The 27,054-nt window shown below is 39.1% G+C and overlaps 1 protein-coding gene across 1 annotated transcript in view; it reads right to left on the reverse strand.

Moving 5' to 3' along the window:
• Nucleotides 1-927: 927 nt before the first annotated feature.
• The window catches only part of insyn1 (inhibitory synaptic factor 1), a 90,725-nt gene continuing 64,598 nt past the window's right edge, over nucleotides 928-27,054 (reverse strand). Inside the window, exon 2 of the mRNA XM_036585560.1 lies at nucleotides 928-2,298. Within this exon, the coding sequence (XP_036441453.1) occupies nucleotides 1,489-2,298 (810 nt within the window). The 3' untranslated portion in view covers nucleotides 928-1,488. The remainder of the gene's footprint in view (nucleotides 2,299-27,054) is intronic.

Genomic DNA, 27,054 nt, shown 5'->3' on the forward strand with positions numbered 1-27,054 from the left:
TTATGAAATGTTTTTATTGTCATTTCATCACTCACTATAAATATGTAATTACATTATTATAAATGCACAGTATAGTAGTAATTTTTTTGAGTCTCCATCTCTGCTGAAATCTACCTCTCCTCAACACATGTCTTCACTGCTGATACTACCTGCTTAAAATCCCTTCACATTTTGGTGGGTGTAGATCACGGTGCAGGATCTACTGCAGTAGCCTTGCTCCTGCCCCTGGGAGATGATTCACCAGGAGGTGATTGGGAAGTAAGTGATCACGTTCAGGGAGGGGTAATTAAGACCAATCTGTCTTCATATGCTCTTTTTACTGGACTACTTTGCCCTTCATTTACACTCCATTCTTTCTTTTTCTTTCTTTCTTTTCTTTTCTCACTCCCTTCCTCTCCAACCTCAGGTCAGGATCTTTTTTTTTCCCTTCTTTTCTGCCCCATAGATTAAATACCAAGCACGAGGTGGGTTTTGTTAAAGGCCCTCAGAGCAGGGGGTCGAGTGAACAGAGCGGAAGCCCCCTCGCTGGGTCTCGAACCAGCAGTATTGATCAGGCGCTATTGGCATCATCCCTGTGAATAAAACACAGCACTATTGAGTCCACGAGTCCCCACTGGGCCTGAGAATGGAGAGACATAACCTTTTGCATCTCGGCTTTGTGCTTCAAGATTCGAGTCATAACCCCCAACAACCTTGCCCTACTCCGCAGAGAGGAGGGGGGGAAGGGAGAAAGAGTAAATGTCAAAGTGGAGAGCAGGCACCCGAAATTGTGTTTTTTTTGTTTTTTTTTGTTTTTTTTTTCTTTCTTTTTTTCAATCTAGCCACCACTCCCCCCTCCCTCCACCCAAGATGAAGCACCAGATGAAGGGATGCATCGCTGGAATGGTTTATAAAAATCAAGGGCAAGTCAAACAGTCAATATCTCACTACCTTTCACTGCTGTGTATATGCACTCTTATGATGGTATGTTGTTTTCTTTTGGTCATTTTGCAAAGGATGTAATATGTGTGGAATACAGACTGCATTAGGCTACAAGTATAAACACTGGAATACTGAAGAATGGGGACTATAGTGAGTTATGCACTATAAGCAGAACTCCAGTCTAGACATACGCATAGCAGGCATAGCAGTAATGGAACTTTTACATATGAATGTCATTAAATGAAAATGTTAAATCAATTAAATCTTCCACATCCTGGTGCTTTCACTCAGATTTCCACAAAACAAAGCTTGCAATTTTGCCACACCTCTCACAACTTGGAGATATAGTTCTCTTGCATTTAATCCCTGAGCTGTAAAATGACGTTAGGAAATCTGACAAATTATATTTTCCCATATATAATTTATTTATTTAGTAATTCATTTATTAATTTGTGTTGTAATCTAGTATCTATGTATTTAATATTAAATAGTAGACAGTCATTTTAATATTCTCTCAGTTTTCTTTTTCTTTTCTCTGTTTTCTTGTAGTTAGGTTTGAGTATCCCCTCAGTGGTCCTTGGTTTTCTGTTTGCTGGGGACGTAGGGCAGTACTGTCTGAGTGCTCTTGTCTGACACCGTCTGCGTACTACTATTGCGGAGCAGTTTTTTCCTGCAGCCAGGGTTAAGGAGGCCCTTACGCGGCAATGTGTGGGGTCCAAGCACTGCCATCTTGACGGGCGAGGGTCCCGCGGAAGAGGTTTCCCGGAAATTGTGAAGAGTCTGTGAGTGTTCAGAGGAAGAGAGTGGCGGGACAGGTGAGCAGGCCAGTGGGCTTGGTTCACTGTCCGTGTCCGGCGTGCCACAGTCCACTTTATCGTCCTCGTCCGCCCTCTCCTCTGCTTCGTCTTCGTCATCGTCACAGCACAGGGCGTGGTAGAGGATTTTGTCGCTGAAACGCACCCGTTCTCTGGTCCCGGAGGTTCGGGATGTTTTCTGGCTGTGAGTGGAGCTGGAGGCCTCTTCGCTTGATGAATCTGGGGTGACGATCAAAGGTCCGTTCGGGATAGGTAGACCCCCATTCATCTGGGAGTAAACGCTTGCTGTGGCTGGAGTGGGTGTGGCTGAGGCTGACCTCCCCGTCTCTTCCTCCAGGTCCTCGTCCCTGGGCGTTTTCCGCCCAGCTGCGCTCGAGGCCTCCAGGTAACTGCAGAACTCCCAGCTATCTGACAGCACATCCTGACTGAGAAAGTCCAGTCGGAATGCCTCACCCAGGCCGCGCTCACTGCTGGACGTGCTGCTTGCCGTTGCCACCGTCCAATCATCTGGCTCCAGGTCGAAGTCGAAGTCTGATGTGAGCTTGTCGATCTGACCCACCACCTGGCAGAGAGAGAGAGAAAGAGATAACTGGAGTTGTAGAAGGTGAGAAATATGTTATGAAAAATTTATTCATTGTCCATTTATTGGCCTTTGAGTAGGTACTACAAATCTCAGAATGTACTCAATGTATAATCAAAAGGAGGTTTACTCATTTATTTTTAAACAGAAAATAAATTTGTTTTTCCATTATATAGCTTACAATTACAAATCTATAAATTTTACATTCTCTCTACACTTTCCGAAATGTCATATGTCTAAAAATTTGTATACCCCTGCTCATCCAATGTTTCCTCTGACATTTGTCCCCCTGATTTGCTGAAATAACAGCCTCTACTCTTCTGAAAGGGCTTTACCTATAATGCTAGAGCATTGCTGTAAGAATTTGGTTGCATTCATCCACAAGAGCATTACTGACATCAGGTACTGGTGTTGGATGATTAGCTCTGGATCACAAATGGCAATCCAACTCATCTTGAAGGTATTGGATGGTGCTCCATCACTCCAGAGAATGCAGTATACCTCTCTAGCTGATGCTTGGCATTGAGCGTGATGACCTTAGGCTCATGTGGGGCTACTCAGAGTGTCCTGTTGGCAGTGCTTTTCTTTGGAAATCATACAAGCTGTGCACTTGGAATTAACATCTTTCTTGATGTTTGTGTAGACAGCAAGATGTATAGTCATTTTCCCTTGCATATTGAGCGCATCTCCAGTGACCATATGTGAAACGGCTTGTTACAAACGCAACTTATAAGCAGGAAAAGGAGACAAGTAAATAAACTAAACAGTTGCTATCATCTCTGTTGTGATGACATGGTTGATTAAGGTGGTCCTTCATTTCTGTGGGGAATCAAGACAATTTAACAATTATGCTCTAGCATTTGAGTGATCGCACCACACCGTGTCTCTGAGACATCAAGACCCCGTTCATACCTGTACTTAGCACTGTCAACTTAATGATTGGATCTCCCAAGACCCATGTTAATGTCAAGTATGAATGACACCAAAGTGTCTCTTCAGTAGTCCTAGAACATGCAGGTGTTTATAGGAAATGGGGCATTAAAAATGAATAAATAACAAAAATGTAACAATAGCATGTTACATTTGTATAAATGTAATGTCATTGCTTACTTATGGAATGCCTCGGCTACTTACTGTGACATAAATGAGGAGAATCACAAAGAAAGTGCTGTCAGCATGAGGAATTAAGATCCTAATTCTTTCCTCCAGCACAATGACTTTAAAAGAGCAATTAGGAGCTCCAAAGCCCTGACTACGCCACGGTACAGATTAGAGGTGGAGCAGCAGCTCAGTGATTTGCTGACCGATTTCACAGATGACTGGCCACTGTGCATTTATCTTGTGTCTGTATTCACGCAGTGAGTTGTGAATATTGTTCATGCACATGTGTACTGTGTATTAGAGTCAAAAGGCAAACAAGCACTGATAAAAGATGGTCATATTTCAAATTTGGATACATGTCTATAAATTTCTTATGGTAATAAATATCAGTGCTCTTGCTGAAGGCCATTTGCTTTTTCATGTCTATGAAAGCTACCATTGACAGTTTTGCTGGGCTGCATATGGGGAGTTAGTGTTTGTGTGGTTCACTGCCCATGTTTGAGTCATGTGGAAAGGCTGAATCTGAGCAAGCTGCTGAGCAAGGGCCCAGTGAGTAAGGAGCTGGCAATGTGTAATCTACCAAACTGGAAAGAGTGCTAGAAAAGCTTAGAAAGCTCCACAGAGGTGCTGATGCTGTGAGATGAATGGGTGTCCTAGGGGCTGATGATATACTGTAGGTTTGTTTGCTAAATTGCTCATCCTGAAAAATCAGGATATAATTTAATCAATGGGGGTTTTTGCTTGTTTCAAAAGCTTTTCCCAATCCTCTGTCAATCACAACGGTGACCTAATTTTGTCCTTATCTGGTCCATTATGACTCATGGTATTTTTCAATATTAATTACCACTGTAACACATTTTGCCGGGAACAAGTGAACTGTCAGTCAAAATAAATCTCCCATTCAATAACATTTACTTAATCTCTTCAAAACAGCGCAGAAAATCAAACACAGGCCGACACGTCACGTTCCTTTCCCATGCCATCCTCCAAAATAGAATGCGCCTAATTGTGCCAGCCACGTCTGTGGCAATCATCTGTGGATCTGCACCCGTACCTGCGGTTCAGTTATAACCCCCGGCTCTCTGCGTGTGAATGGAGTAAGCGCTTCTCCAGGGTAAACAAAATCATTCAAATGAGCTTGCGTCGCCTCTGCCCTCGCACACATGCTGTACCCCCCCCTCCAGGCCCGCAGCTCCACCAGCAATTTAGCTAGATAACAGCGCGAGCTTAAAGGGGCCTGCTAAAGCTTTCTAGGTCACAGATGGGCTTGACAGAGCCACAATGAGCAGTAATCCCTGAGCCTTTTTCTTGGAGATGTGGAGCTTGAGTGAGTGGGCTATGGAGTAAATTATTGGGTAAACAGATTGCCTAAGCGCAAAGGATGAATGAACACATCAGGAACAAGTCATTAGCGGAGGGACACACTGCGTTTTAAATGGAAGGAGCACAATGAGGACCTGCAACAGTAATTACAGTCTATAGAGTAAAAATCACATCCTTTTGTCGGCCCTGGCCCCCAAAATGGCGGAGATTGCAGCTGGATTATTCAAGGCAGAAAAAAAAGAGAAAAACTCCTCCTCCTCCTCCTCCTCTCTGGCTCTCAGATACTGTTCGTCTCACCAGAGCTAAATTACATGCCACAAGGCTCCAGAAGAAGAGTTTGTATAAGGAGTGCATGGGACTTGAAAGTGATAGAAGAAGAAGAATGCCTCGTGAAGTACTAATGTTTCAGTTGCCAAAAAGCATAAAATTGACCTGAAAGTTGTTTAGGAGGTTCTAGTAGATGATACAGAACAATCAGTAGTTGGACCAGTTAGACAGTTTCTATCCCCAAAGTGTCAAGTTACTTAACCCATTAAATGGCCAGGGTCCATCAGCAGGCTCAAAGTTTTATTATCTACTTCTATAACCTAAGGAAAGGACCTAACAAAAAAATTTGAATGGGTAATTAGTGACTGGTATAATCATAGTAATGATAAAAGGTGACTGACATATGAAGTATATTCCTATTAATATATTCGCTTGATCAAAGTAGGATTTTTTAATTTACAGAATTTACGGCTTTGTTAGGCCAAGCTCTTTACACATAAACGCAGTGACAGCTTTGCAAAAATCACATTTATTAATAGAGAATTCCTCAAATGGCCAGGACCCACTGGCAAGCCTAACTTTTATTACACACATCAATAACTTAAGAATAACTCAGTTGGCCCTCTAGTCCATGTAGTTGCTGAATAATAAGCCTTAAGGTGTAATAAGTCTGGGATTTTGAGGAGTTAAACTACCATAGTATACACAACACTGTACACACTTCCTTCAATTCCAGCTGTCACTTTGTGTTCATCACAAATGACTATGTCTACCAGCTCTGCTGTGTAAAGGTATGCCTCCTCCTGTGGCATTTAAATGCCCTCTGCACTGTCATGATTTGCCATTGTAATTGTAATTGCATTTAATGTTGTACGACATTCACATAAGGATTTTTTTGTAAATTGTGCACATGACACTAAAGAGCCAGACTAGCATGCTCTGTTTAAATTTTCCACTTGTGTAAGTACAGAATGGCAGCAATATCAATAACTGATCGTTTTACTTTTTGCATTTTAAAATAAGCTCACACTGTATAAAGTGCAGTGAGTGTAGGACGATTTACACCACTGCAATTAGTACTGCTTTTGTTTCCTTGTTAATTAAAATAACGGCATTAAAAGTCTTTGGTGCATTTGTTCATTTGTATTTGCGGAATCAAACTGCAAGCCTACTGTCTTCACTACCACTGAAAACTGAGTGAACACATCACACTGCAGCACTGCAGCACTTCAGTGTAACTGAAGTGTAACTAATGTGTGTACATAAGCAAAAAAATAGGGGGGAGGTTATAATTTGTAATCATCAACAGTTATGGTGAATAATCCACCGTCAGCTGCTATGCATCCTTAAATACACTGGCAGTAAAAAAATAATTGGTCAGATGTGCATACACCTAGCTGCCAGTTTTGAATACTCCTGCCTCGCACCTCTTGGGTCCATCTACTTTATAGGTCCACTATATGTATAATTACGGATTGTAGCCCATAACTCTCCAAATCTGGACCATGAATCCAGTTTCTGGATATTATATTTATTTATTATATATATATATATATATATATATATATATATATATATATATATATATATATATATATATGTGTGTATGTATATGTGTGTGTGTGTGTATATGTGTGTGTATGTGTGTGTGTGTGTGTGTGTGTGTGTGTGTGTATATATATATATATATATATATATATATATATATATATATATATATATATATATATATATATATATATATATATATATATATATAATATAATCTCGCTGCTGTCGGGACAAAACCTCATATCTCCATTTTTTGTTGTTTTTCAGTTTTTGACATAATTCCTTTACATTGTGTGTAAATTTCATGATGAATGTTCTGACAACAGCGATATATATAATTTGCCCACACAGAAAGCTTTCTCTAGCTCCACTTTTGTGGTAGAGATATAGACTGTATTGAAGCATCTACTGATGCACAATTTGCTTGCTTTTATCCTTTCATTAGCGGTCAATTTCTAATCATAAAGCCACTCTTGGCTAAATGTTTTAGAGTGGTAGACCACTCTCAACCTAACAGTGACACTGAGAGTGAGTATAAAACCCCAAACAACACCACTGTGTCTGATTCACCCATACCAGCAATTACAAGTACAGCATTTGGCAGATGTTCTTATCCAGAGCGACTTACAGTTTGATCATTTTAAACATACTTATTGGTATAGTGTAGGGTGCTTACCTGGGGAAGGACTGAATCCCGGTCTACAGTATAGAAGGCAGAGGTCTTACTCACTACACCATGTCAACCACCACTCACAATACCATGTCACTACCATGTGGGTATCACTGGGCTGAGAATAGTTCACCACCCAAATAATATCTGGCCAGCGGTTGTTCTATGGTGGTCTTTTTCCACTCATGGATACAACCACTAATGAATGAACTTTGAACTGTTCCTTTAAATGACTTAATACATTATATGAAGATATGACAAAGTGGATTGAGGAGCTACGTAATACTGATGCTGACATCACAACAAGGAGATCAAACACAGAAGGCACAACTTTTGCCATTTGCTCCTGGTATAGGAGTTACACAATACTGTTAAACACTCTTAGTTGATTTCCTTGTATGTTTGGTGTTTATCAGTAATCATCCATTTTTAAGCAATCAATTCTTTTTGACTGCCAGTGTACCTTTGTTAATACAAATCTGGTCCCATTTGGTTTCAGCTCAGGACTAAAAACCTGATGTGCATGGCCTGGCGTCTCTCTCCTCTGCGAGCTCTACAGTTCTCAGTGCTCGATGTGGCACGGCACTCTCAGAGTGACTCCAGCGGAGCTGCGTGTGCGATGATTGGGCTGGGGGTAATTGCAGGGTCAGAGTGGAATCGGCCTCTTTCCGCTGCTCTGGCAAGCGCAGGGCTGCTGTAACTGAGAGTGACAGTTGACACTCAGTCTGAAGCTGCTGCAAAATGGCATCGGCCTCAGTGATCCGTGAACATAACCCGCTGGTGGCCCTCAACCAACAGCCACTACACCACCAAGTGCACAACACGCTCCTTATGGAGATACTACACGCTCACATAATCCTAACGGAGAGCTATGTGTGTTCCACGTTTGGCTTCTGGCCTTCCGCCCCTGTTTTTTTTTTTTTCCTTATTTTGACTCTGCTGTCTGTGAGAGCTAGGCCTATTTATCTAACTCTCTGCTCAATGTCATTCTCTGGCCTGACTTTCTGACTAAAGGTCTATTAAAACTGCAATGAACGCTGCTGTATTTGAGCCAGTATAAATCTGCAAATGTGTGTTTGGATGGCCTGTTGACAGAGACGCATTGTTTACAACATAGAGTTATCACCATGGCGTTATTTAAACAGATGTTAAATGAGGGAAATTTGTTTTGCAGTGCATTGATGATTTTGACTTATGGCTTTCAGGAAGAAAAGAGCTCTCTTGCAGAAAAGATAAATGGCACTTTGAGTTTGTGTGCTTGTTCATTTCCAAGTTTTTATTCATTTATTTTGACTTCTCCGGCCAGCGTTATGATTTGTTTTTCATCAGTTAATAAGGTTACTGTTTGAACGTAATAAACTCTGACTAAATTTTGCTTTCTCTCAAAGAGATGTCTTCAAAAAAGCATCTTTTCCCAATAGACATTAGGGGGAAAAAAGTTTGTCAAACAAAGTTTTTAAGGCTCTGCTGATCCTTTATGTAACATCCAGCCTCTGGCATGATTTTTTTATTTTTTTTTCCTCACAACCTGACTGAAATGTGAACAGTAGGGATGCATGGTGCTATTAGACTGCTTCTCCACTGCTACAGACTGTGCATGACAATTAGATGCTGCACATTATTACCACGCCAGTACCCTGCATGCTGACTCTGGAGCAGTTTAGTGCTTTTCGCTCACGCGGTGTCCCTGTTGTCTTCGTGGAGGTTTCCATGGCTTTCTCTGCTCAATTTCGCTCCCCTTTTGACTGTGCCCAGGCAGAGCGGGCTCTGTTGACTCTGCCTCTGTATTGTTTATTATATCCTGCTGTGGGGAATTCATCATCCTCCATGTATTTATTTTTTTTTCTCAGAGCTGCAGGGGTACTCCATTATCACCAGTGCAAAGTGTAGAGTAGATCTGATTACAGATATTCTTTCTATAAAACATGTTGGTGTGCATCATTGTTTAATACACTTTGGAGGGTGTACACTGTGTACAATGTACACTGTCCCTCAAAGTTTGCATTCTTTTGACATTTTCCAGGCAAAGTTTGATTTCTGTAGAAAAAAACCCTGCAAAGTTGTATTTATCTCAGCTTTGTGTTCATCAAAGTGTCTTCCTTGCTATGAGCAGGTTTTGAATAAATAATGATTTAACAATTTTCTTTTCCAAACTCTAGATAAAAGCAAACATTGAAACTCTCTTTTTGGTTTTTAAACACCTGAAATGTTTGTTGTGTGCTAACTTCACAACAAAGAGATCAAAAACATAAGGTAGAACTTTTACCAGTTGCTCCTGATTTAAACAGCTTCTATGTAAAGTTATTCCAAAGTGACAAAAATCATTTATTCAAAGCATTTTCAAAAGCTAGCTGTCCCCAAACCTTTGATTCCTGAATAAATTTGTGTGGCGAGAGAGAGAGGCAGAATTCAGAGGTCTTAACGAATGTGTATGTGTGTGTGTGTGTCTGTGTGTGTGTCAGAGTCAGAGCCTGATCTAGGTCAGGCAGACCTGATTGGTTAGACGTGTCACTCTCTCTTTGCTGGGGGATAAATTGGAGCTTTGAAGTGCTCCCTCCGACCGTTAGCGGCTAATTATCCTGTCATACATGGGAGTATGGGCCTGTGCATTCATTAAAGCACGTGACTCCCTCTTTTTCATCTCCCCTCCAAAATAGCACTTCTCTGAGACCTTGGCTTGTGAAGATCTGCAAACACCATCCCAAGTAATACAGGTATGGGCCTCTTGACAGATGGCTAATCAAAAGCAGTATCAGAAACATTATGATGTGTTCGAACGGTCCTCATAAATCCATAAATCGGTGAATTTCAAAGTTTACCGCGAGGAATGATAGTCATAAATACAAGTGCCACATCTGAGCAAGTTTCACATTATGATTCTACATGTGAGTCGGCAGGAATTACATCCTTTGATATGATGTGAACAGAATAGACCAAGCTGGTAAACAATGTACAAAGTTAAGAGTAAATATATCAATGATTCATAAAGCAACACAAGTTTGAAAAAAGTCAAAGTGAGCAATGTCATGGTCCATCCCAGCAGATACAGATGACTAATTTACCAGTTGCAGATGACCACACAAATGTAAATGCCAAGTAGGTGTGATTCAAAGATATAACAATTTTCCAATTTTATAAGTTAACAAGAACCATACAAATATGTTCGTGAGTTTATGATATTAAACTCAATCACGTGAACACATTAGACCAAGCTGGCAAACAATTTAATGCTATATTTATATAATATGGCATTTGACAGATACTCTTATCCAGAATAACTTACAACCTGATCACTTCACAGAGGTAGGTGAAGATTTAGAAGTCTTGGCCAAGAACTCTCTTTGATTATAGGGCAGAATGCTTGCCTAGGTGTGGGACAGAACCCCAATCTACAGTGTGGAGGTCAGAAGTGTTGCCCAGAAGTATGCCAACCACCAATACAAATAAATATTGGTAAATATATTACTGCAACTAGTTTTTAAATTATGGAAAAAAAAATTAAAAATGACAAAAATAGATGTTTTGTTCCATTTTATCCTGGCAACGACAAAAAATGAATGACTCCAAAGGTCTCGTGGCAAGCAATGTCCATTGCTGTCCATAAACAGTGATAAACATGCTAAATTCAGATTTTATGAGTTCCCAATGACCTTCTGAATGATATCTTACCATCCCAAACATTTTGTGATGGCACAAGAACACTGTAGGGGCCCCCAGCCTTGGTTCTGGAGATCTAGCTTCCTGTGGAGTCTAGTTCCAACCTCAACCTGCCACACCTACTCCAGCTAATTTAATTTCTTCAGATGTCACTGAATGTCTGGATTCAGATGCATTAGTGTTCGGTAAAAGGTGGACAGCATGTTAAATACAGTCTGGAACTAAACTCAGGAAAATAGACCTCCAAGAGGAAGGCTGGTGACCACTCCTGTAGATCAAGCTGCCAAGGGTCCATTCCAACAGACATGTGATAAATTTACACAACTAGTAGCTAAGATTTGGTGATGTGACAATTTTCCAACTTTTACAAGAGGACCATCCGAAGGCATCATTAGTGGGTAATAGGCATTGGGCTGAGTTGGACAGCAACAGCAGGGGTCAGGCGTTTGGACTCGCTATCTTCTGTCTGATCTGCTGTATATGGATCGCACCGCTCCTAATTGCTTGTCAAAACAGGTCATTATTTTGCCTCTATTCTGCCGGACATTGGCTGGCACGGAGCAGCGCTTCGAGGCTCATGGAGCACGGCTGCATTCTGAGTTATGTGGGCCACAGTTATAGATATGGCTGCAGCTATCTTTAGATATGGGTTCGGCTATTTCTGGATGTGGGTTTTGCTGGCTATTAATGGCGGCGAGAGCAGAAATATGATGCAGATGGTGCTGCATGCTGAAAATCCTTTTACATAACTCTCTGACTGCATAACCTGAAGTGGGCTATGCGGGCGGTGCGCAGCACAACGCCTGAGATGGTCAGCGCAAGATGGTGAGATGAGCCATTTCCATTCCTGTGCAGTTTAATTTGATCACACAGAGGCAGAATCAGAAAACAATGTGATCATAAGATGCAAAGGCTTGGACAAAAATGCAGTGGGCTGTATGTTTTATATGAAGAATCATCGTGGCTGGCAGTTCATATCAAGGCCGTGCTGGAAAAGCGGCATCACTGAAATCATGATGCACCTTGATGAACGCCTGAAAGGTCATTTTTTATGTTTTGTCGCAGAGGCTGGCCACAGGTTCTTGTCCCAGATCAACACAGGAAGCTGCACACAGTGCCTGGTTCACAGGGCATTCACACCAACAGCATGTAAATGACTCAGTCACTGTGGGTCTCTCTCTCTCTCTCTCTCTCTCTCTCTCTCTCTCTCTCTCTCTCTCTCTCTTTTCAGCAGCTAAACTGTGTGGTTATGTGTGTAGGAGGACATTTCTGGCCCCTGAGTCACGGGTTGTGGAGGAGAGAGAAGTAACAGGCTTAGGACCTGCATTTCTGCAGCATCTCAGGGATACGAGCGCAGATCCACGATCAGATTCCAACCTTTCTGTGGGTTTCGGTCACAGCTAAAAATGATTTACCGCTCTAAGATGATTTGCAACTATACTGACATTTGCAGGAGATTCAAATCCCGTCCCTGTTGTTTGTCGAGTGGTCTTTCTCTACACAAGCTGCTCTGCTTGTTGCTGGACGTTTACTCGCATTGGCTGAGTGATTTGACACGCTACGTATTTTCCTTTAGTAACCACCAATTCTGATTTTTTTTCCTTTCAGCCGTTTGAAGAAACAGTAGGGGGTTTATTTAGGCCCATAATGATGGCTTAAAGAGAGTAATTTATACATTACAATGCACAAATCGACTGCCCAGTCTCTGCGGCTGACAATTTAATTGGACGTACGATGCAAGAGTATGTTAGGAAAGACTTAATAAGAGCTTATTGTCCCTAATTAAGTCACATGCATTTCCTTTACCCTGACACATTCATCAGCCTTTTAAAACCTTTCAAGTGATGAAGAGTGTGAGAGAGGCATGGATGAAGGCAGAGAGAGTTACTGGGCTAATATGAATTGGTTTACTGACATTTAACTATGAAGTTGCTTCATTCGAATTTTTGGATGCAATGCTAGAATTACTGTAATGGCTGTACAAGAGATTAGCTAGTACTCACTGTCAATACATTTAAGATTACATTTATTATTTGGCAAATCTTTTTATCCAAGACTTCACATATTATTGTTTTCAAAGGAGCTGAAGTCTCTTTCAGGGGAGCTACACTGCAAAAAAATATCTTGTCAAGTAAAATTATCTTAAATACAGTCAATAATTGTAATATTTCTCTTGTTGAGATTGTTGTACGTTTAATTTTAGATTATTTCACTTATTTCTAGACATTTTTTACTTGTTTTAAGTGATTTTATTAAGTAAATTATCTCGCTGTATTGGCAGATAATTTTGCTTGGTTTAAGAAATGTGCTTGGAACCAGCAAAATTATCTGGCAGTATAGAGAGAATTTTACTTCATAATATTGCCTAAAACAAGTAAATAATGTCTAGAAATAAGCTAGATAATCTTATAATCAGTGTACAACCATCTCAATATGGGGTATATTTGATATATTGACTAGATTTAAGATAATTTCACTTGACAATATACAATTTTTTGCAGTGTAAGCTTTTCCTGTCACTCTGTCATTCGAAAATTGATGGACACTGAGCTTGCATCGAAAACATTTTGAATATGAGGCAATGAATGGATGACCTTCTTCCTCCTGGTGGATTTGTCCACCATTTCAGCCACTGTGGTTGTCCAGTTATGTTGTCAAGTTCACCCCAACTGCTAGTTCATGGTATGTATGTGACTGGCTGTGTTAGAATGGAGAAACAAAAGCTCTATTTGAGTGGGATTATTTTTACCAGAGGAGGTTTGGAACTGTAACATATGTGTGATTTGACTGGCTGTTTCATACAGAATCTCTGTAATTTCCCCTAAATTACCCCAAACTTCCCAGATTGAAACATCACGAGGGCGTTTACATCAGCATTATGCAACAGGTGTCACACTTCCAAACAATAACGCGCTGTGCGGCTAAATGGCATACAGACTAGCATTAGGCTAGTAAAGTGGTTTTATTAAATTTACCAAATGTCACCTAACACACAATATGCAGTGCCTAGTGAGAGAAAAAAAAATCAAGATATTTCATATTCCCGGGTAAAAGGAAAGGTGAAAGGTGGATTTCAGTACCTCAGTCAGTATCTGGGGGATTAAGGGTCAAGTTGAGTTTCATTTTAGCTGATATCCTTATCTTCGCAAAAAAGAAAAATAAGGGAGGCACCATATTCCACAATGCTAAAGTCAGCCTTTTATTGGTCAGCTTTGTTCTATTTTTTTTCTTTCCACCTTAAATGGTGCAGCAGTTAGCAGCGAATAAGAAATTTAAACAAGAAGCTGGCAAATAGGAAGCCATCTTCCATCTTTTCTGTTTTCTATGAAGAGGTTTTGTTATCACATTACTGAGATGTTAGTTTGAGCAGGACGGCTATTACTGAGGAGCTCTGAAATTTGGCGAAATATAGGAGGTAATTTGGTCCAGAATTATTCCTAAACAGACTTGTAAAAACTACAGATGTTGCAGAGTCATACTGGATTAAAATCACAGAGCTCATCTGCAATCACTTACTGTTTCCCTGAGTAAAAAGTAGTGAAAAATGTGACCTCTCGAGGATTGGACAGAGGTCTGATGGTGTGACTAATGGACAACAATGGCAACAAAAAAAAACTGTAAAATAAAGGCAATAAAATGATGTAAATTATTATGAAAAGAATGTATACACCTTTTTTCCCCCTACAGTTATACTTGAGAGAGTATAAGGTATCCTCTGATAAAATGGCTCTTACCAGTACAAATGATGTACACCTAATGGAGTAAATGAAGCACATTACACACCTTTGAAAGAATCTACGTCAGTGCATGTGCTACACGACTATTTCTATTTCAGGAAAACTGTCATATATATATATATATATATATATATATATATATATATATATATATATATATATATATATATATATATATATATATATATATATATATATATATATATATGAAATTTAAAGTTGTTTTAAGTATTTCTTTATTCTAGTGAGTTACTGTGGAGAGTAAGCTAAGCTAGAGTAAGTGTATAATATATCCAGATGCAACTGAAAAACATTTCATTTCATTTTCAATCATTGCATTTGGAATACATTTACCATAAGGTCTTAAAGTCAAGGGTGCTTAAAATAACCTATTTTAATCCTGTACATTCTCCTAAAGGTGCTTGAAGCCTCACTCAAAGGAAAAGAGTTCCTCCATCTAGAGCTGAAGTGTGTTGCTTGGTGCAACAGCTTGCAAACTATCAAGGGTTCCTCCAGTGACCTCATTAGGGTTTTTTAAGGTTTTCTGAAAAGTATTTTTGTAGCTCTTTGAGTACACTATTGGCCATTCATGACACCCTAAGTTTTTACAGTGTGTAGCTCCACTAGACAAGTTAGAGACGTGTAGCCCATCTATTGATGCAGAGATTTTTTATCCTTTTAATCGATGGTCACTTTCTCATCACAGAGTCTTTCTTAGCTGGACATTTTTGAGTCCTGAATTACTTTTAGCCTAGCAGTGTGTAGAAACCCTAGCGACACTGCTGTGTCTGATACACTCGTACCAGCATCACACACTCTACCAGGCCACTTCCATGTCAGTGACAATGCTGTGCTGAGAATAGTCCACCACTCAAATGATATCAGGTCAACAGCAGTCCTACAGTCAGAAATGGCCAAATGTTGAATGGGGTAGAGGGCGGCTGACAAAACATTCATATGCAATACGTAAGGACGTATGACGTGGCTTTAAAAACTCTGACCTGACGCCTCTGACTTTTAAATGGCTATTTCAGGTTTTACAGGGTGACTTACAGCAGTGCATGTACACTACGTTATAGTGTGTTTTTTTCCTCCTGAATTTTAACAAAATTTACTTAGTGCAGCTATAAAAAGATTAAAAAAATGACCCTTTTGCATGGGAAAGTGAAAATAGTGTACTTTTTAAAGCTCATTTAAGCTACACGATTGGACTTGAATCTCATTGTACTTTGACTAAAATATATCTGTACAGTACCTTTTTTCTGACAGTGTGTAGTGGATCTATAAAAAGGATGAATGTTATTAAGGGGTCTTTGAGTGAAAGTATAATGTAAAAGTTTCTAATAATGTGAATAATGAGCGTAGAGACTAGTTATAACTGATTATGCCTTATAGTATGTTGATTAAATTTTGCATTTGACCACACTGTGAAAAATGATTTGTCAGTTAAACTTAAATGTGCAACTGCATGTGGTAACAAGTAAATTAAGTGTTTTTTTATTCTGTTTCAACCTAAATCAATACATTGAATGAACAATTTCAAGAACATTTTTTTAGTATATTAACTTGTTACCACATTAGTCTTTTTTTAAGGTTGAACTGACAAACCATTTTTTACAGTGTAGTAATTTGCAAACTGTTGCTAGGTAGCCTCAGGCCAGAGGAAAAAAATAATGAAGAATAATGCTTGCTACATATTTAAGGTCACATTTTATGTAATGCTTAAGTACTCAGAAATCCCAAATCACTGAACATTTAAAAGAAAAATTACGTTTATGCACTGGATAAAGGTTTTGTCAATGTACGTTTGCAAGCACGAATCAATTAGCCTACTACACTGTACTAATTCATTTTAACCAAGCTGTCAATGAATCATGAGACTGAAGGTCATTTTCACAAAAAAAAAAAATAAAAAATAGTTTCAAGCTTCATCAGCTTTTTGTTACAGGCACAACATACACATCATCCACTGTGGTCTGCTCATGGTTCCCTCATAGGGCAAAACAGAGCCTTAAAATAGAAGCATGACTAGAGAGACAGTGGAAATCTCTCTCACCCTTCACCAAATCAATTGGACTCTGGCATTTCTCTGCATCTTCTGCTCCTCTGGCCTACAGTGCTGTTTTAATGGCACCCTTTCCCCATTCAGTTTTATTGTGCAGTTTTAAGTTCCATATATCATTACCCAACAAATGTAGCCTGTTCAACCATACCAAAGTGGAAATACCGAAGCCCAGAGAGAGAGAAACAATTTATGCAATTTATTTTTACATTCTCAGAGCTGCTTGGATGTTCTGTGAGGCATAACTGCTGCAAATCCATTTTTATTTCTCCATTCTTTTGGCCTGGCTTCTTTCAAGTCAAGGCATCTGTAGCCATTACAACCTGCATACTGTTAGTAACAGTTCACAGGAGGTGATGCACTTGTTTGCTATGTGGAGCGTGGCACGATCAAGCTGTAAAACAGGAGGCATCACCGTATGAAACCAAAGCACATGCACGGAAATACACTGAAAAACATGAATCAAGCTCATTGTATAGGTTAAGGTGAGGCCATTTATATTTCTGAAGACTTATTCATTACTGCTGAACTGACATCGTGATCACAATTCATGCCGTTTTATGTTCTGTATATTCCTAGTTAGAATTCACAGCGTTTTACAGACACTCAAGCAGGCCTGAGCTGTCTCTAAGCTATGAGGATTTGGGATTTGGGATAAGGAATAGTTCTGTGTTAGTCATTCCCTCAAGGGGAACGTGAACCAAAAAATCAATTCTTTGATGGTCTTCATACGGAGCACAGTTTAGGGTTCAACCAGCAAGAAAAAAAAAAAATGAGGGAAGGGAATATCAGTGAAGGTCACCTGCCTGTATCCTTCAAAACAATCTGTTAGTGTCAGGATTTTCACCATTTCTACCTGCGACCATTTGCTGGATGGCCTGCCTGGAAGAGTGACCACACTTGTCACGCTATGTCTCTTTTACTCTTCCTCTTCTTTACAGCCTCTATCTTCATCGCTCACTCACACATATATCTATATATACACTTGGGATGTAATGGAGTACAAATATTTAAAATATGTATTCAGAATGCAGAAATAAAAGGTTTGTATTCAGTCCATGTTATGTATTTAAAAGAAGTGTCAGAATCAGAATACAGTTAGAAATAATATATATATATATATATAGTAGATGTGTGATATATTATTTGTTGTGTATGTGTGTATCGTGATATATATTATATATATATATATATATATATATATATATATATATATATAAACCATCTTTATGCTTACTTTTAACTACTTTAAAATCAGCATCCTGAGTAGACTGATAAATCAATGTGATGGATCAGTTATTAATCTCAGTGTTACTGAGCTCTGCTAAAGCCTGAGTAGACTGATTAATCAATGTGATGATCAGTTATTAATCTCAGTGTTACTGAGCTCTGCTAAAGCCTGAGTAGACTGATAAATTAAAGTGATAATCAGTTATCAGTCTCAGTTTTACTGAGCTCTTTTAAGAGATGATGGAACCTTAGTAGTAGACATGTTCATGAGTGATAAGCTTGCCATGGTTTGGGACATTGTGAATGTTTAGTTCATTACAGCAGTAGGATTATGGAAGCAGCAATTGACAAACAGGCAATGAGAGCAAAAATAATGTAGATGTAAAAAGATAAACATGTATTCTGAATGTGTTACCTTTCATGTACTTTAACGGAATGTGTTAATAAATACATTTAGAACAGTGTATTCAGTTTTCAGCCATCACTGAATACAAATACAAATAAAATTTGTATTTGTATAATCTGGGTAAGTAAGTCGTTCAAAAGTCAAAGTATTGTGTAATTATTTGAGGTAAAATGATAGTAAATAACCTAAGTGATAGTGAATGATAGTAAGTAAGACAGTCAAACTAAATTATGCTGAAGTGTCTAACAGGTTCTTGTCTACAAACTAATTCATAAGAAAACTCTTAAGTAAGAGGTTGTTATATGGAGTAAAAAGGCAGCATAAAGACACTTAATTTAAGAGCCTTTTAATGTACATATAGTATATGTGTGTATGACCTAGAAACAAAGCTAGGAATCTGGACTGTAAGAGAAAATAATGATTATCATGCTTTTACTTGATCTTTATCATTTAAAAAAAAAAAAAATCATTTTGTTCATTTATATTTTATTTACTTATTTATGTATTCAACCCAGCACTTCCAATCCAGTCGTGGCCAGTTCCCACCCTCTAGCTACATAAAGATACCAAGCTGGGATGGTGAAGGCTGACACATGCTTCCTATTGCATTTTTTCAAACTGCAGAAAAGGCAGTGTCATTGTGCATCAACACTAACGTTAACAGAACAACCAATGTGATATGTCAGCTGACAGATGACCATGTTGGCTAGCATCACACTCAGAGAAGGTGGGAGAGGGAGGACCAGTGGTAGGGCCAGAGCAGGGCCAATTATGCTCTATTAGATTATGGCATCATTGGATCAAACTGATGATAGGGGGTATGCATCACTTGGGATCTCATTTTATCATTTATTTTTGATTTTCCTGATTTACTTCCCTGCTTAAAAGACATTAAGTGTGGGTATGTTTGTATTTATCACTTTTCAATTTCAAAGTTATGTTATTATTACTTAGCAATTTTGTAGCTTGTTAGAACCTGTTTGGTATTTTAGCATAATTTAGTCCACCACAAATTATTACACAGTACTTTGGAGACGGTAGTTCATACTAACTTTGTTAATATCTAGAACTCAATGGCATTTCAGTGTAAGAGTCACACTGTCTGAACTGATAAACCAGTGGTGTCTCAACTCACTATGATGCTAAAATAATGACCTAGTACTTTGGAGCTTGTATCACATACTTATCTCATTAATACACAGAACATAATAGACTGCAAAAGAAAGCATTTCCGATGAATGGAGGTGTAGATGATTCGAAAAAACTACACTTTCAAGAATGAGGTTTATAACATTAATACCCAAAAGGCTTTGTATCTCAAAAGTGGTGATGTATAATATATTTACAATGCATAAGTTATATATCTATGTAAACATTTCATATATAATGACAAAAAAAAAAGAATATGATTCCAAACTGAACAGTGGTGTTTGTATATAAGGGGGTTCATAGTGTTTTTGAATTATAAACGCAGTCTCTGAAAGACATTGTGAACTCCCAGGAGACCCCATCTGTGTACCTTCCCAACGTTGGGGGCCAGCTGTCTTAAACAGTCGTTCCACGACTACTCAATGTAGGCTGTAAACGAATTACGAGTAGCGCAGCTGTGATCTTTTCCAGACACTGACTCATGAGGACAATCAGAGTCAGAAGTTCATCTTGAAAACCGGAGATCAGATGCCTTAAGAAAGAAGACCATATTTGTTCAAAAGTTTACTAATGCTGCTTGAACTGCAGTGAAATATCAGGATTTCCAAGCTATGGGGCCCTGTGAGACTGTGTCAGCTTAGCACAGATTCCTGTCACATTGCCTGGTAATGCTGTATTTGACACTGAATTAAATCAACATTTCAGCTCTTTTTATCTGGAGTCCAATTAAATAACATGACAGAACAGTGGGCTCCAATTTCAAACTGGCTTAATTTTCATTTGCTTTTCATTGCCAGCCCAGAAAAACAGATATTGGAACCAGATACAGCATCCTTACTTTGGTATATTGATATAAATTGTTTTTCTGATTTTCTAAGTGAAAAAAGTTAATAAATCCTCTATAGAGAAGACATTTCTGCACAATCTAATGTACAATTACTTTATATTTACTGAATTCAACATATTGGGGGAAAATATAATACATGAAATGTGGCATGTGCAAAAGCTATGGCACATTTATTGTTTTTTACCATGTTAAATTCAGCAATTAAAGAAAAAATGTGCTCCTAAAATTTGCAGAAAATTGGCACAAATAAGTATGTTTACTGTAGAGGTTTTGTTAATAAATTTTCACTTAAAATCAGCAAAACATACTTGACAGATCTATTCAAATGTTTGCATGCGATGTTTTATGAAGTGCTTTCTATCATTCTTTCTTTTAAGTTCTGTGTAATTGATCTTTCCATGCTCCACCTACAAATGTGTTCTTTCATAGTAGCTGTTGCCAGATTGCGCGCACATTACAGAAATTTGGCAACCTACTGAGGAACATTCAACCAAATGAGGAACTGTCAGATTTGTTTACATTAAGAATGCATTATTCATGTCCAATGAAATCTTTTTTTTGTATACATATGAAAGATCACACTGTTGGGAGAGATTGGGTGTAGTTTTGTGTCATATAATCAAGCTTACATTAGTCCAGCTCAGTAGTGTGGCACTTACTGGAACCTGGAAACTAGTAACTTAATGTAGGTTTAAAATCTAAAGGAATTATGCTACAGTTGCCCTTCAGGTTGAATGGAATATTTGCTAACATTCTGTTGTGCTTCTCCAACCTGGCAACAGTTGCCATGAAAGAACACATCTCTGGGTGGAGCCTAGATAATTCATTTAAACTTGAGTTATGATGAAAAGCTTGGCTGATATCAGCATCTTTAAATTTTCAAATTTCCACATATTGTGATAAAACTCTTGCTAGTTATTGTTTTAGGCAAGCTAATAGATGGAGTTTCGGACAAATACAGAAACACACTGAAACAATTCAGTACATACATTAAACTACATTGAATAGATTAGTGAATAGCCCAGTTTTTGTTTGGTCTTCTTCTCTCAGGCATTGTGGAAATCTTCACTAAACGCATGCTAGGCTACACTAGAGATGGATTATGGTAGTCAGACCACACAGTTTGGGTATTGTAGTGTATTGTATTGTATTGTATTGTATTGTATTGTATTGTATTGTACACAGTTTGGGTATTGTTGTGTTGTGTTGTGTTGTATTGTATTGTACACAGTTTGGGTATTGTAGTAATGTATTGTATTGTACACAGTTTGGGTATTGTTGTGTTGTATTGTATTGTACACAGTTTGGGTATTGTAGTAATGTATTGTATTGTACACAGTTTGGGTATTGTAGTAATGTATTGTATTGTATTGTATTGTACACAGTTTGTGTTGTGTTGTGTTGTTGTATTGTATTGTAACGGCCACTTTTTTACACTGACTTGAGCCAAACATCATAAATTATCATTCGCTGACGCGTCATCTATGAACTAACATATTCATTATTCATAATTATCATTAACGCACGATTCTACTAATGTAACTTCTCACTTCTGACCTATATTTTTAGTCTTAACATCTGAAGTTCTGAAATAACCTCATATTGCACTTGTTTGGCATGATACCAGAGATTCTCTGAGGTGAATGGGTTTCCCTATGACAAATTTAGCAGAGCAGAATTCCCCCCAGCTGTTTACAGCGGTAACCATGGAAACTAAATCCACTCAAACACTGTTTGAAAGTGTGACTTCTGCACCACAGAACAAAGTAAAACTAAGGAATACACAGTTTAAACCTTAATGTTTATAAACATGTTATTGTGCTGGAGCTTTGTTTTTCTTGCAGCCAAGAATCAGACACTGAGTTTCCTCGACTGCTGCCGAGAAGGTGATATATATTCTGGTGAACCTCCCTGAGAAAAACCCGAGCCCATGTTTAAATTCTGTATGTTCTACACACAGTACTGTCAAAGATTACCTTTGGAGGGGAAAGTTGAAGGAAAATAAGTGAAAAATTAAAAGATACAGGGACAATGGGCTGCAAACAACTGTGCAAGATCTGGCAGACCACCAAAACTGTCCAAAGCAGATAAACAGCACTTAAAGCTTTCATCTTTGAGAGTAAGGAGAAAATCAAACTCCACTCTTGCTTCAGATCTGAAAAAATCCACAGGTGTTTCTGTCCATCCTTCCACTGTGAGAAGACAACTCAACACTATGGGTCTGAAAGGATGTATAGCTGTCAAGAAGCTATTAATGAGAAAAGGAAATGGACAAAAAAGAATGAAAAAATGTAAATCAAACAAAAGTTGGTGTTCTCAGAACAATGGACTGACCAGCCCAGAGGCCAGACCTCCACATTGCTGAATATGTTTAAGATTACTTGGACTGTGAGTAACAGAAAATGGAACCAACTTCCAAGACTGAAATTTGGATACGTAAAAAAAAGAGTCTCTGCAGAGTCTCTAGTTTTCTTTGTAAAACTAAAAGCAAGTCTTGTGAAAGAATGGAAGCTGTAATAAGCTTTCATTCTTAAAAGCTTACAGTGGACACACAAAATACAGAAAAAATGATATTATATTTAGTTGCAAAAAGTGAAGTATGAAGTTATTGTCAGAATGTTTGCACTCTCTCTGCACATTATATTTAGATAGATAGATAGATAGATAGATAAAATATATAATAAAATGCCTTGAAAACTGCAGTTCTCATGATGCCATCATTTCAAGTTTCAAGTTCGAACTCCAGCCTCTGGGAGACAGACCCTTGGTTACATGTCAAGTAGATGCTCAATTAACTACAGTGAAAATACCCTGACTAACACATTGTCAGGTGTTCCTCACACTGCCCACAGCTGGCGGACTGCTTTACAGCCTATAAACTGGCCATCAGTGTCATGGTCCTATGGACTGCAGCACTCAGTCAGTGGCTGCTGAGTTTTCTTGAAGCACAACCTGTCAGTAAAGTTTTCTTGAACTTTAGCTACCATCAGGTGCAGTTATGTGCTATTTATACACATTTTTATAACTAGAGAACTGACAGTAGTTGTACACTAGGCCTAATGCTAATGCTTAGCCTAGGGCATGGCTAGGGAAAACAATATTTGAGAACTGTACTCACTTTGTACACAGGTTTTTATGCTTTTCACAACTCATTATCACGACCTGCCATTACATTTGCATATCAGCACATGTGACTCTTAACAAATATTAGTGTCCCAAATGAACTGTGAGTTAATAGTGTGAACAGCATGACAACAACAATCAAAAACTAAGCATAGCTGAAATTATTTTCTTTCTCCAGAATGACTTTAGAGACAGTGGAACCCCAAACACACACACACACACACACACACACACACACACACACACACACACACACACACATTTCCTTCTCTTGCTCTGTAAACTGCAAGTACGCAAACAGCAGGGACATTGCACTCTGCTGTTATCATAAACTGGGGCAAATAAACAATAGGCACATATTGCTGCACATAAAGTACATTTATCTTTCCAATAACCAACAACACCATAGTGAGAACTTAAAGTCATGTGCGGTCAGGTTCACTGTTTTATTAGCCGCATGTAGAACTGGCACCAATGAGTGCAGACCTGAGACAATCTGTTGATGTGTCCAGCACATGTGATTGGAAGTGAGCCGTCCACGTTGTGTGATGAAGCCGTCTGAGCAGTGAGTGACCCTGATGCGTCCTCTCAGACTTGCTACACATCATCTCCTCCATCTGCTGAATGATTCACGAGTATTGCGAGTTACACTACGTTCACAATACAAGGCTTATAACTCAATTCAGATTTATTTTTGCTTATGTACAATCTAGTCCACATTTGGTAAGTGACCCATATCTGCCAATAAATAATGTCACGTACATGATCCATAGGCACAAAACATCATAAATTTGAGATAGTCTTAGGGAGTGGTGAAAAATTGAACAAGCTAGCAGCACAAGCTTTCATCACAAACATGATTTGCTCAGTTTATGTTATGTAAAGTTATCGGATCATTAAAAGTGTTCATTAATTATGAATAGGTCATTCTGATCTGACTGTTCTCATTATAGTCACATGGCCACATTTCAGTCGCAGTTACATGCAAAACACTGTAACAGTCTTGAAAAGGCTGATTTGGTAGCTACCGAGTGCTGGATGTCAGAATGAAGAGAGGTAGGCTGCAAACGGAGTTCTGGCTCAATTTGACAGGTTCAGACATCTATTCACTATGTTTACTCTCCAAGTGATGGTGTATATTGTTGGGAATTAAAGCTTCATTACAAAATAGTGGTAGTATTTTTTTTTTTTCAAATTGTTCAGTTCTCACCCACATGAAGCCCATAACTAACTATAACTAGCAGTTATATTCGTTGAATATTTGCCATATATATATATAATTGTAAATAATCAACAATGTTTGTTAAACAAAAACAAAACTCATGGCCCACTGGGGAGCTGCAGCACACAGGTTGAAAACCACTGTTGTATAAGTTTAAATAAACCACTGTTGTATAGGTCGAGGATCTAATTGATCCATTCCAGGATGGCTTAATCCATATTTGTTTGTTGATATTCATTGGTTCAACACATCTCCTGGGGTCAGATCAGAATTATAATTACTATGTTGTCATTTAATTATAAAAAAAAAAACAAAAAAAACAATTTAAAATGGATGTTGGGTTTATCTTCATTAGGTTCATTTGACTTAAGTGGTGATTCTGAATATGTTTTGGAAAACAAAGGAACAGAGAATAGCCATTCCATTGCTTTCAGTTACAAAGCAAAATTTGACAAACTTTTTATTTTAACATTCTGGGAAAAAATAAAAATAATAATTTGGGCTCAATCTTGTATTGGTCATGGCCACTCCTGGTCTCGGTTTTGACTCGGACTTGATGTGTCCTGGACTCAGTCTTGACTTGTACTCGGCTCCAGCACTCTTGACTACAGCACTATTTACTAATACTTTAAAATGCTACAAGATTTTCAGTTAAACTGTTAAAACCAACCCAAGCTCCATAGAGCCGAAAAAATATCAGATTTCAGGCCATGTGACGGTTGACTTTTCATGTATAACATCTACAAGTTGGGCTTATTTTCTAATGAGCAATTTTTTTTTTTTTTTAACAGATATTTCATGCATTTTTTTCTTTTGCTAGCACTGTCTCTAATACTGTCTCTCTCTCTCTCTCTCTCTCTCACTCTAGTCATGTTATAGTCTATAGCTGCATTGGGAGTAGCTGAGGAGTTGGAAGAGTAGGTTTATGTGCTCCAGGACCATGGATGATGAGATGTATGAACAGAAGAGCAGGGGTGAAAGGTGTGACATGTTAACGTTATACAAATCAGAGCTGGTTAAAAAATAATCAGGGCCATAGCCCTAGAAGTGTAGGCCAGGTGATATCCCTGCCTAAGTCTAATGGTTGAGCAGGAAAGTGTGCCTGATAATGCTGGGATTGGGACAAAATCCAACACTTCTATCCATTCTCTCTATACTACCATGCGAGACATGACTGTCCTGGGGTTGCCACTTCTCTGTTTTTTCGTTTTCTCTACGTTATGGTTTGGTAAATGCAACATCGCCCTCTGGTGCACACGTTGAGGATGTGAACATCTGTGCACGATAGTCGCAGATTCGCAGAATAGAAGTCGTCTCTAAGCGCATGTCCCCTGTGTGCCCGGAGACGGGCCGATGAATAATGAAGAGCGCGGTGAGGAGAGAGAGCGGCGCTGGCGGAGAATCGGTCTGCCGCCGCTGCCTGACACCTCCAGAGAGGGTTTCTGCTCTGGCAATTCCAGCAGCAGACGGACGGAGACAAAAGCGAGAGGGGAGAGATCTATCCTTCCGGGAGAGGGATGGAGAGAGGGCGATAAGTGACGAGCTGGGGATGAGTCGATGAGTGGGATGGGCCTGTGGCTGAGTTGAAAAGAAGGAGAGAGGCAGGAGGGTGAGGGGCAGAGGGAACGAGTGCGGGGAGAGAGAGAGAGAGAGATAGAGGGCAGCTGAGGGGAGAGGGAGAAAGACTGGGAGAGTGAGGAAAGAGAAGGAGATAAAGGATGAGTGAGGAGAGAGAGACAGCGGAATAAAGAGGTGAGAGAGATAAGTGACTGGCTGAAGATTAGAGCTGGCTTGGCCAGGAGAAAGAAGGAGGAAGAAAATGCAAAAGATGGAGGGAGAGAAGAGAAGGCGAATGTGTGCGAGGGGAAAAAAAAATGGGAGAAAAAGGAGCATGATGGAAGAAGCATATGTAACTGGAGCCTGGTGGTTAGGAGTTGCCCAGTAGGGTGTCAGATACGCAGCGCTGCCTCCATCTTGCCAGTCTCAGTGTGAGGGAGATGATGACATCACGAGGGATCACAGAAAGCCCAAGCAGAGCCAAGAGTGACGTTAAGAACAGCACTGAGGGAGAGCAGACCTTCCAGCAAGGCCGTATTAAGGCATTTGGGGGGGCTCTGAGCTAACAACATGAAAGCGAACTGCTGGTTGTCAGGAGACTTAACACTCCTGGTGATAACAGAAGCATGGTGCAATTTAATGTTAATTATTTCTCATTCGTAGTTCATTAAAACAGGTGGAAACATTCTGTGGATTCTAAACATTCAATCGATAACATGATTGTGTTTGCTATGTTTCTGTCATTGCTTGACAAACAAAAAGACAACGCTTCATTTTCCACTATAGATGTATAGTGTAGATCAGGGGTCAGCAACATGCGGCTCTTTTGTTGCCCG

Source organism: Colossoma macropomum, unplaced genomic scaffold (genome assembly GCF_904425465.1).
Source record: "Colossoma macropomum unplaced genomic scaffold, Colossoma_macropomum, whole genome shotgun sequence".
In the NCBI taxonomy this organism is placed as follows: domain Eukaryota; kingdom Metazoa; phylum Chordata; class Actinopteri; order Characiformes; family Serrasalmidae; genus Colossoma; species Colossoma macropomum.